Here is a 12039-nt window from a genome sequence, read left to right as displayed (position 1 = left end):
GCAGGTAAACCCCAAGTATGGGAGCTCCCAATATTGCTAGTCTTGACTCCTGTTCTGTACTTACATTAACGATGCCGCTTATGCGATGGGACTTCTGAAATCACTATGAACGTTTCCTGGAAAGTTTGCAGGTGCTTTTTAACACCAAACTGCATCACCGACTGTTTTTTCCAGCTCCATCACAGGGACTTCCAATTGCAGGCTGAAATGGCATTCAGCTGCCTCCGCGGCACCCTTATGCTAATCCTAAAGCAACAGTTTTGAATCCACTTCAGTTTGCTGACCTCTATAAATGTCCAGTGGAAGAGTGACAAACAGCGAGTACCGGCCTCACAGCAGCGCACGTTTTAAGGTAACTGGGAAGCCCGCCTCTGCAGGTGGGAGCCCACAGACCCTCGGAAGTCCGAGTTACAGAGCCTGACTACCTCACCTATTCAAAACACCGCTGTTCCCAGCCGGGTGGCGGGAAGGCAGAGCAGGTGTGGCGCAGGTGATGACGACACGGTTTCTCGAGCACGTCAGGGTACGGGCGGCTGAAGACACCAAGTCCGTTCTGCCCACAGAGACGAACGCCAAGCAGCAAGTTCTAGAACCAGCCGGCCAGCGGGCAGCGCGCTCGACCGCCCTTCGTGAGGGCGCCCGAAAACCAGTACGGCGGAGCCCCGCCGCCCGCGCCACGGCCGCCCCTTCAGCCCAAAGCCATCCACCGCCGATCGAGGGACGCGCGGCCGGCGCTAGGCGTGCCTAGCCGATGGCGGAGGGGAGCGCGCATGCGCGGTGAGCGGCGGCGGTCGCTGCGCGGTGCGGGCGGCCCATGGCCGTTGGCGGCGGGCGACGATGACCGACTACAGCGAGGAGCAGCGCAACGAGCTGGAGGCCTTGGAGTCCATCTACCCCGACTCCTTCACGGGTGAGCCGCGGCGGGGCCCCGGCCCCGCTCCGCCGCACGGCCGCGGCGAGCCGGTATGAGGGGGGAGCGGGAGGCCCCGCCGGGCGGCAGCCGCCCCCCTGCGCCGTGCCTGCCCCGGCTCTTGCGGGCGTCTCCTTGCGTGGAGCTGCACGGGTTGAATATTTGTCGTCTTTTTTTTTTTTTTTTCCCCTCGGTTTTCCCCAGGCGGGAAAGCCCAAGCACTTGATGGCGTTTTTCGCCGCGGTCTGGGCTGCCGGCGGGGGCGATGCCCGCCTCAGCGGCGTTTAACGCCGCCGTGCAGCAGCCCAGCGTGGGCTCCCGCTCCCCTACCTGAGCCCGAGCTGTGGCTGGTGGGAGGATGCTCTTTGGAGAAACCTTTCCAGGGATGCGGCCCCAGGCGGGAATTGGGGAGTGTGTCCACCAGCTTTCCTTTCCGATAACATCTCACGGCCGTGAAGCACGGGGTGTTTTGGGGTAGTTAAAGATGCTGTTCCCTCTGTAAGCGCATCGCCAGTACCTGCCCTATTCCATTGCAGATCAGTGGTGGAACAAAGCCGTGCTTTAATTCCCGGGTGCAGTATGTTACATTGCTAAAACTTTTGTATGATTGATACGTTGGTTCATCAGATTTTCAGGGCTTCCTAGTTACCATCAAACAATTAAGAGTATCTACCATGCTAGCTAATCCAACGTGATTTATGGTGCTCAGTATGCAAAGAATTTCAACGGTAGAAAAACCTGTGCACTTTCTTTTTCCTTCCTGCGCAGTATCTGCTCTGCCCAAAGTCCCACTGTATCTTACTTGGCAGTAACTTCATCATGCAGACGTTTGCCTAGTACGTTTGCTCATTGCTTTAATCTGAAAATCTTTTAGGTTCTTCAGTTTTATGTTAAAGGTATATGAATTGATCTCTGGTGGCTGGGTATGCTGAATCACTGATACTGATATGGAAGTGATATACTTTCATGTAACCTCTACTCCAGAGCTTTCTCTGAGTTATTGTTCGTTCATGTGATGCTCTTATGCCCAAAATAAGAGGGAGGAAAAAAGATGGTAATAGTAGTATTGCATTAGCAATTAGGAAAAATTCAATTAATATGTGAAAACATATGTACTAGATTGGACATAGGTTATAACAGTGATACAGAGCAGTCTTTATTTGAGGATATGGTCTGCAACCCGCAATTGTGCGATGAGGTTTCTAGTCTGTGAAACTTTAGATTGCAGGGCTTGCATTTTGTGCATCTCTGTAGAGCCACTTGTTGCCTGTCTTCTAGCTGCCTCACTCATGCAATTTCATTCTAGTACATTACTTGGGTAGTACGTTCTTGAAGGAAAGCACTATGCATTCCTTTTTGATTTAAGAAGCATCTATTACATTAAGCTGTTCTAAATATAGAAATAGGTGCAGACATACTGCAAAAATAGTCCAGGGTCAAGAGTACACTGGATGCTTGTCGCACATGTCTAGTGCAATAAAGCAAATTAGTTTTGGGAGCTTTCTGCACACGTTCAGTGCACTAACATAAGTCATTTGATGGTAGGTAGATTTGTGCTTTTTGGAAAAGTGAAACTTCCAAAAGAGAAACTTTTTGGTATCGTTGATGTTATATGCTCTCATTCAAAGAGCACTCCAAACATCATATCACGTGGAAAATAGCTGTTAATTGAAAAGTATTTATTAATAGGGTAAAAAGACCCTTAACACTGTATCTAGAGCTTCCTTGCTTCATTAGTCCTTGAGAAGTTCAGTTTTAATGATGTGAAGTAGTTGTCTGATTTAAGGAACCTCTCTCTCTCTCTTTTTTTTTTTTTTTTCTTTTTCTTTTCTTTGAACAGTGTTGTCAGAAAAGCCAACGACTTTCACAATCACTGTGACATCTGAAGCGGGAGAAAATGATGAAAGTAAGTTGATCATGGAGTTTCTGTGTAAGCCTAATTCTATCACCAACAACTAGGTATACCTCTATTTAAGTCCTTTTAGGGGCATGATCCAGCATGCATTCCTTACAAAATGTAGTTCAGGGATTCTGGTGATCTGTGTTTAGTTTACAGAAATGTCGCACGCTCTCACTAGGGCTACTTTCTGATGTGCTGAATCTCAAATGCTTCAGCTTAGCTTCAAAAGCGTAGCGTAGCGTAGCTTCAAAAATATGGGTTGTCATTGTCCCTGTAGTAGCTTACAGCCATGTTGTGAGGTGATTTGTTTTCTAGCAACTGTATGTATACCTGCCACATGGGAGAGTTGAGTCTGTGTATTGTGAATATGCAGCCCTTAAGGAACAGTTCTAGAGCAAAGAGCTGTGGGTCCCAAGTCCCTGTGTATCTGTTGTGTATCGATGGTTGCATGGGCTTGTTGTAAGCAAGCCTTGCTCCAGGTAAGTTTGAGAGCTGCTGTTCTGGGTTACTGTATCAGAAGGAAGGAACTGGTGCTGTCTCCTTCAGTTTTAGAGGAGCAAGTCCTCCTTGGAGCAGGTGTCTGTGTTGAAGAGACTGCTGAGCTGCTGGAACTGTGATTCTGGAACTGAAGGAGGTCTTCTCCATGGTATTCTGGCAGAATGTGTGAAAGGAACTTGTTTCTCTTTTTCCTTGTTTCCATATTACCCTAGCTCTGGGTGGTTTCAGGTTGAATGCATTCTCCTTAGGCAGTTCTGTGCTTAAGAACTTCCGCTGGATGTTGTGTCTTTGTCATATGATTTATGTGGAGCCCTGGTACCCAGGGGTGACGGTTGATCAACCAGCGAGGCATGCAGAATTTAAGGCATTAATATGGTGAGATTCTCTCTAGATCTGTTGTTAGGACTCTTCCTCCTTTTCTCCAGCTTTAAGTGGAATATGAGGGCAAAGAGATTACTGCTTTAGTACCCTCCATGCCACAGAAGGTTTTCCAGTCTTTCTAAAGACCTTTCAGACATTAATAGCCTGTAATAGTTTATGTAAGGGTAAACTTCATGGTCTTAATTTCTGAGAACTCTTGCATTATATTTAAATCTGTTCATATAGTTTTAACATCTATGTAAGATGACTGTTCCTTTAAGACAAGACTATTTTATATTTAAAAATCTGTAGGCTGCTGATGCAACGGAAAAATATACGATTAAAGTTATGTAGAGTTACCACCATAAGAATACATGTTTTTTATCTTGTAGCTGTCCAAACAACCCTTAAATTTACCTATAGAGAAAAATATCCTGATGAAACTCCACTTTATGAAATTGTCTCACAGGAGAATCTTGACGATAATGATGTCACGGACATAATAAAACTACTAGAACAACAGGTAAGGAAAATGGAATATCCCAGTTCAGCTTGATATCACTTCACACTTTAGCCAAAATTTATGTCTCAAATCAGTTGTTTTCTGAGGTATGTGCTACTGATTTGAAACCTATTCCATACTGTAGGGACCAGCTTTGAGGTTTGAGTTTGGTAAATGACATTATTGAGGTAAATTATGTTAATGAGGTAAAATATAGGGCTAATTCAGTGTGCACAGGTATGATAATGAAATGGAAGTGCTCTAGGGCTTCCCCTGTTCTGCAGTTCTAGCTTAAGGTGAATTTGTTTAACTCATATATAGCATTTGTGGAAATAAGCCACTTCAATTTTATTGGGAAAGATTAAAAAATGCTACATTGATTCTCGATTCTTTTTAATAACATCACTATTTTGGGGGCAAGGGGATCTCTTCAGCCTTTGGGATCTGTGAGAGTGCATTGTGAAGGAATGAGAAGGAAACACTTCTTTGGTTTCAGGAATTCTTGACAAGTCCTCCCTGCCTTAAAGCTGCCATAATATGTTCAGTAGGCATTCTTTCTTTTCAGTTTACTTCATAAAACCTTCCTTCCATCAACTGATGTTTTCTGTTTTTCCTGGGAAACTGTCCCACTTCAAAAGGGCATGTAATGAGATTAAGGAATAAGCCATTTCAGGACAGAAGAGGTTCTGAGTGACTGTTGTCTCTTATGGTTTGTAATATTCAAATCTTGGAACTATATTCCTACTATAGGTTTTGTTTTATTCATGAAAAAGCCTTCCAGATGTCTGTAATATGTTGATAACCTTGGAACACAGGTGTTCATCGTTGGTGTTTTGCTGCACAGCCATTTGGGGGTAACTTTAACTGGCTTAACTGGCCAGCTGAGTTGTATTTTACAGGGAGCTTTTGAGACTGGTGCAGAGTGCCTCAGCTGCGTTATCTGCACTGCTTTCTAAACGTATTTATGCATTCAGCTGCTGAAGGTTTGAGGTTCTCCTATTGAAGTTGCCTTCTTTGTGTTGTAGGCAGAAGAAAATTTAGGAATGGTAATGATCTTCACTCTAGTCTCAGCAGTACAGGAGAAATTAAATGAAATAGTGGATCAAATAAAAACACGAAGAGAAGAAGAAAAGAAACAGAAAGAAAGAGAAGCAGAAGAAGAAGAGAAAGTATGTAAAAAAATGTTTTCAACTAAAAATTTCCTGCTTTTTTTAAATGTGTGGGTTTGATGCAGGAGCAATTCTCAGTTGCAGTGGAGAGGAACATCTATCCCAAAGTTGATATAATTAAAACTTAAGGACTAGAAAATTCTTTAGTGCACGTAAGAGATTCTCCACTCTCCCTCCCCCCCCCCCCCCATTTACTAAAGCAGTCTCTTCAGAGACTTATTGCATGTTCACAGTCCCTTCTAGCATTACTTCCTAAGGCAGGGGCAGGGATTTTTCCCACATGAAATCAAAGTTGCTGTAGCCAGTTTTTTGCTTGAAGAGGCAAGAGGGCATGGGGAGCAAAAAAGGCAAGAATATGGCATGCTGCACACAGGCTGCACGGTCTGAGGAAGTTTCTCTTCCTTAGTAGACTGAGTGAGTAGGGTGGAAGCAGTGGGACCAGTTTTCAAGACTGGTTTGTCCTCCCAGCATGTGTCCTTTCTACCAGCTGCTGTGGAATAGTTTTTCCATTCATGCAATGTGCTGTGATAAGTCCAACTACTGAATCTTCACTTTCTTCCTCAGAAATAGCTAGAGGGTGGTAGGACTTGGAAGGTTCAGTATTTCTGAAAATGGTAGAAAAATAGCTGGAATAAAAAAATCCTTTTTTCTGTCTCAACAAGATAGAAGGGTTAATGTATTTTAATGGAAAATATTTGGGTGTAGATTGCGCTTAAGAGTTAATGGTTGGACTGGATGATCTTAAAGGTCTATTCCAACCTAAACGATTCTGTGATTCTATAAGAAGTGCTGCCTACTTACGGATAACCTGTATTAGTGGTGTGTAGCTAACTATTGCACTGTACGTCCAAAAGTAGTAAACAGGGTTTTTCCGTAAGAATTTCCACCTCGGTACAGCTCTCTGAAGGGAGAGTCCCATGACAAAAAACAGTAAGAATATGTTCTTTGTATATTCTCAGGGTTAGGATTAGTTTCTCAGAATACTTCACAGCAAGCAGTGCTTCTGGAAGGTTGTAATTTAAATAATTAAGAGAATGCTCATCTTCACTCGTAGCTTTGCAAGTTGTGTTTGCAGCCTTGTTTTCTGTTCTTTCAGCAACGTTTTCATGGCACTCCTGTTACCATTGAGAATTTCCTGAATTGGAAAGCGAAGTTTGATGCAGAACTCCTAGAAATAAAAAGGAAAAAAATGAAAGAAGAAGAACAAGCGGGCAAAAATAAATTAAGCGGTATGATTTAAAACTGGTCCTGAAGTTTTTGCAATGGTACCAGACTGTAATGACAAGCCTAAAAGTAATTTTTACACTGAAAGATGATGGTAGTAAATAAACTCTTAATGCAGGATTTGATTGTTGTCCTCCATGTCGCATGAAGTCTTTCTGAGTGCTGATTTTGGGCTTAATACAAAGCTAATAGATGCAGAATTTCTGCTGAAGTCATTAAGGTTCCCCAACTGTGTGTTTAAGCTTCTTTGGTTTTGTGCCAGACAGTATACCACTTGGAGCTGCTACTGACAAGCGTTGTTCTGGGAGAAATAGTTGGGGTTTGTTAAGCGACAGGAAGAGTCTACATCAGACAGTTTATTGATTTGGCCTTTATTGCACTGGATTGTACAGTGACTTCAGATTATTCAAGCGCATGTAGGAGTTCGGGATGCTGTTGCTGGACTGAAGCAACACAGAGGCTGGCTGCTGCATATGACAAGCTTATGATGACTAGTGAGAATGGCTCTGATATTTTGGGGAAGAGCTTGTCATAGCAGTGGTTTCAGGCTCTGTTTTGTAGATCACAGTTTGTCCAGCAGAAAGTAAACTCTGTATCCAGTGGGCAAAATGTGGAGGAAATTACTTTTCTTATGAGAACCTGTAGGTAAAACTTAAATCTTGGGCATCCTCCTCCACACTCTCCACGGCTTAACTTCGGACTGCTTCTCTTGTGATGTTGGATCTACTTTTTAACCTGATTACCTGAGAAAATATGACCAATGTGATTGTGCTGTATCAGTGTTATCTTCTCTCCTGTCTTCTGAAGGCTTTTGAAACTTTTGGCTAGTTTTAATGAAATTTGACAGAGAGATGGAAAGTTTAGTTGTAGTAAGTTTCATGAAAAGCTGTAGAGGGCAGGCAACATGCTTGATTCCCCTCTGAAGGGAGTGCATTTGGGAATCTACAAAGATGAGAGAGTAGAAATTCAGCTGCTTCTAGTTTTGTTGTTCTTAAACTTATTGTCAGCATGCTGTGTCTATTTTCCTCTATACAAGTCTAGTTTATAGAAGCTTCCCTTTGCAAAACTAAAAACAGGCTTATTTTCAGATGTCATGAGTGCAACCCCAGTAGAAGTAAAAGGTGTCTTAAATGTTTTACCATGAACACTAACCAGTCTTGTTGGTGGAAGCTTGTGTAAGCAACGCAAATATAGATGGAAGATGGGTAGTTTATGTGGAAAGAGTCCTGAGCTTTTCTTCCTTTACCTCCCAATTAGAAAGGCTTCCATTTGCCTTGTGTGATGTTTCCTTCACAGATGTGTGTGTGTGTGTAGGAGCTGGTGATTTGTGTGTAGGTCCAAGTTGCTTTTTGAATGGGGAGGATATATGGAAAAAGATGGAGGAGGCAGCTAATTTCCTTTCCAGTTCCCATAGAGGATTTCTTGTGGAATGCGAGATGAAGACTAAAGCAATAAAGACTGAGCAAAGGCTGTGGGGCAGTACGGTGTGAATTTTCCAACCCCACGTTATTAAAGCCTTAGTAACGTTGAAGTAACTATAAGAAACAGTGACCCATTTCCCATGTAAGAGGAGGAGGCCTGTTGGCATGGAAGAATCCTGGATGAATAGTCAAAAAAACAGAAAGGGGGACTTAACAGAAATGAGCAGCTGGGGGAAAAAAAAAAAAAAAAAAAAGAAAGAAAAACCTGCTCAAATTGGTTAATCTGAAAAGCCTAAAATACATGTGCTAACTGTTGTTGCCTTAGGTTGACAGTTATTTCATAATTCTACTTGCTTATATTTTTTTAAATTTTATTTTATTGCTAGGTAAACAGCTGTTTGAAATGGATCACAACCTTGACACCTCTGACATCCAGTTCTTGGAGGAAGGTAAATATTTGTTTGTTTCCACAACTGAAAGGCAGTGGCTTAAAATAGGTCAAAATTCCTAAGCAAAATCTGTATTATATTTCTGACTTAACAACTTACCTCAGTGTCACTTTTACATTGGAAGAACGTTCTAAGAAGTACTGTTTTGCAGATTGAACAGAAGTGATTTTAACTTCTTTCAAAAACAAACAAACAACATTTTTAAGATGCTAAAGCATATTTATTTGCAGTTTTGGGCTTGAGTTGATCTTACTTCTGTTGAAGCGTTTGGACTGGAAGCAAAACCAAAACCAAGCAAAACAACAAAACCAAACCACAACCAAACCCTGCTTTTCCTTTTTTTTCTAATAGCCAGCCTTCTTACCCCTGATTTCAGGTACAGATCTTGAAGTTGTGTTTCCTTCTCTCTGAACCTCAACACCAATAGTAAACTTCTGGCAGGTCAAATTAAATGCTGTTTGCCTCTGTGCAACCCAGTTGTTCTTCGTGTTTCTGTGCAGATTTGTCTAGTATCTTACCGAAAATACTTGACCTGGTGCTAGCTGAAAATTTTGTAAGCCTGTGCCAAAAGATATTGAACTTGGAAAATCTGTTGGAGATAAATCAAATCTATTCATAGTCACATTCTCTCTCTCATTTTCTGTACTGCCTTTTAGTATCCTAGTTTAAAAGACTGATTTTTGAGTTAAGACAATTCTTTAATGTAGCTGCATTATCTACTGGTATTGCAAAACACATGCAAAAGAGTCAAGAATTTTCTCTGCAAGTAACAAAAAAAAAAGTTGTTATGAACATCAGTGAGTATAAACTTGAAATGGCAGTAATGGGGGAGTTGAGTTTCTTTTAGTTAGAGGGCATAATTTAACCTTGTCTTCCTCCAAAGTGCCTAAAGTGAAGATGGGTTGTTGATGGAACATTTGGCTGTCTCGGGAGGAACAGACCTCTGTATTTGGGCTCTGTGCCCAAATGATTTGGGATTAATGTATTAGCTTTTAATCCCGTTGCTATCGGTGATTAAAAACTGTCCTTGTTGTTGTTTGCATTCTATCATAAATGCAACAGGTTACTAGCTGCAATTTAGTAATACAATAGCGTGTAATAAGTAATACTAATTTTCACAGCTTAAACAGGATAATGGCATTATCTTTTAGATGGAAACGGTTATAAAGGCTTTTTCAAATCCAGGGAAAGAACAGAAACCTATTCAGTGGCCGGAAGATGTCACTGTTGATACGCACAAATAAAATAGCAATGGTCCTCAAGTTTTATCCTTAGGTCAGCATCATCTCTTTCAGAAGAAAATGTGAAAGCATACAAACATTCATCTTGCTTTTAAAATTTAAATCTGAAAACAAACTTAGATATGTAAATGGTGTGTAAGGCTCTTTATTAATAAACCTTACATGTTTCTGTGGCTATGACAGTTGTAACTGTTCCAGCTGTGGGGTCCTGAGCCTCCTACTTTGACGGTACCTGGGAGAAAGAATCTCTGCTTCTGGGAACTATAAATGTTAACTTTGCTCTTCCACTGGATTCTGAGGTCCTGTGTGACATTTCTCTTGACTGGGTTTTGGTATGAGGGAAAAAAGCTTCACTTTAGCTGTAAAAAGATAAGAAGTGGCATTTCTTTTTCCATAACTATTTGAAATATAAAAAGCCAAGTAAGTTAACAGCTACCTACATTGAATAATGAATACGAAAAAGTGTTGTGTATTTTGTTGTTCAGGTACTGTTTTTCTGCTTGCATGAAAATAAATTATTTTTCTGTTCTTTGCAGCTGGAAACAGTGTGGAAGTTGATGAATCTTTATTCCAAGAAATGGATGATTTAGAGTTGGAGGATGAAGAGGATGACCCTGACTACAACCCTGTTAATTTAGATAGTGATTAGACCTTTTTGAACTGGCTCTGTCATCAGTATGGACATATGTAAGGAGAGAGAGGCAGACAGGAAAGCCACAGCATCTGTGGTTTTAGTAAAGTGTATCGGTTTTCTTTTTTTTTTCTTTTTTCTTTTTTTCCAAAGAAAAAAACCAAAATATTTTAAATCCAGGAGAATGGTCTTCTGATGACTTTCATCATAAATAAATTTACTTTAATATTTCAAATGAAAAATTTGAAGAATATTGATCTGTCTGAAAATGCTGTTCTATTTTCTCTTATTTTTTCCTTCCCATTTCTGTAACTGTCCTTTGAAGAGATGTGACATCGAGCAAGATGGAAAGATATAGGAAGCGCTAAACACCTGCATCTGAAGGCTGAGCAGCTGTTCTGCTATCTTCCACCTAGGATATACATGGGCAGCTTTGGTGAATAAAAGGGATCGTATAATGTGCAGGCAGGGGGGTGTTGGGTTTTTGTTTGTTTGTTTGTTTCCTATTGTGGAATTTTATAACACTTCAGGTCAGTTCCGGTGCCCCAACCTGTCAGCTGTAGATAGGCAGCACTAGTCACCTTTTAATAAGGCACAGCCTTATTAAAGTTTAGTGGAAACCATTTCCATACTACTAGAGTAAAATCTTCTGCTGTAGTTGAGGATAATAGTTTCAAAATGACTAGTTCAAGTCTGTAGGAAAAAATTCAGAATGAGATGAAGTGCACTTAAAAAGTTTGGTTGATTTGTTCAGAGAGGGTTTTTTGGGGGGTGGGTTTTGGTTTTTTTTTTTTGTGAACTTGGTCATCAATGAACTTCCATGGAAAAGAAGAAACCCCACTCTAGGAAAATTAGTTTGCTTTGCAACAGACTATGCTGAAACACTGTGAGTGGAGTGCAGAATACAGTACCGGGATTTACAGAGTGCTTATAGTTTGAATGTAACGGGTGGTGTTCTAGAAGCATCGTGTTGGCAGCCCATAAAGGTTAGCACAACACACAGTAAAGCCACACATCAACTCGTGCATGTTAACCATCCTGCAGAGTCGCTTATGGAGCTAATGGCTTGATGTTAGACGACTCCTCCCTTCCCACCTCCAAAAAACCCAAAACACTGCAAGAACGGTGGTGTTTAAACATGCTGTGTTTGAGACTGCATCAGCTAGAAGGATGACGGTATGGATGAAGGTTTCAAAAGACAGCTCTCCAAGTAAAGAACTACCAGGCACCTCAATGATTAAACACTGTGCTGAATTTTAAAACACTGTTAGTAGACTGCCTTAACTGCCCAGCTTCAACCTTTGAAGAGGATTGCACTAAAGTATTACAGTGCTTAGAGGAATAATAAATTTATGAACTTCAATATTTGGAAATTCTATATTCAAAATGAGAAATTTAATTCCGGAGATAATTTAATGATGTGTGAGATTCTCTGCTCATATCGCTTGAGAACATCTGTTTAGGATGATCTCCCTTAACATGTTTCAGTAGTCTTTTCTTTTTGTATTCAAGATGAATGAGTTTCTAGTAGATAGAAATAAATGTTCAAGTACCCTGTAAATACTTTTTATAAATTAACCATGTGCCTTTGTTCCTACTGTCCTCTATTTGATCTTTTTATTTTTGGCTACTAAGAACTCTAGACAAACATCTAGATAATGTTGTATGTTTCAAAGCAATAAGCAAGGTCTGTGTTCCAGCAGAGTTACCAAATATATTAAAAAAATTGTGAGC

The 12039-nt window shown here is 41.1% G+C and overlaps 1 protein-coding gene across 1 annotated transcript; it reads left to right on the top strand.

The window, feature by feature from the left end:
* Positions 1-800: 800 nt before the first annotated feature.
* Positions 801-10653, top strand: RWDD1 (RWD domain containing 1). The gene is made up of 7 exons (XM_075707819.1): positions 801-910; positions 2751-2816; positions 4061-4191; positions 5196-5339; positions 6436-6568; positions 8371-8433; positions 10211-10653. The coding sequence occupies exons 1-7, from the start codon at positions 838-840 to the stop codon at positions 10321-10323; spliced, it is 723 nt and encodes a 240-aa protein (XP_075563934.1). The 5' UTR covers positions 801-837; the 3' UTR covers positions 10324-10653.
* Positions 10654-12039: the final 1386 nt, after the last annotated feature.

Source organism: Pelecanus crispus, chromosome 3 (assembly GCF_030463565.1).
Source record: "Pelecanus crispus isolate bPelCri1 chromosome 3, bPelCri1.pri, whole genome shotgun sequence".
Lineage (NCBI taxonomy): Eukaryota > Metazoa > Chordata > Aves > Pelecaniformes > Pelecanidae > Pelecanus > Pelecanus crispus.
Note: the sequence above shows the minus strand (reverse complement) of the source record. Positions and strands in the feature narration are given on the sequence as shown.

Coding starts and splice junctions, on each gene's coding strand:
- RWDD1 (XM_075707819.1), top strand. CDS start 838: ATGACCGACTACAGCGAGGAGCAGCGCAACGAGCTGGAGGCCTTGGAG. Junction 5,340..6,435: donor AAGCAGAAGAAGAAGAGAAA/GTATGTAAAAAA, acceptor CTGTTCTTTCAG/CAACGTTTTCATGGCACTCC. Junction 6,569..8,370: donor GGGCAAAAATAAATTAAGCG/GTATGATTTAAA, acceptor TTTTATTGCTAG/GTAAACAGCTGTTTGAAATG.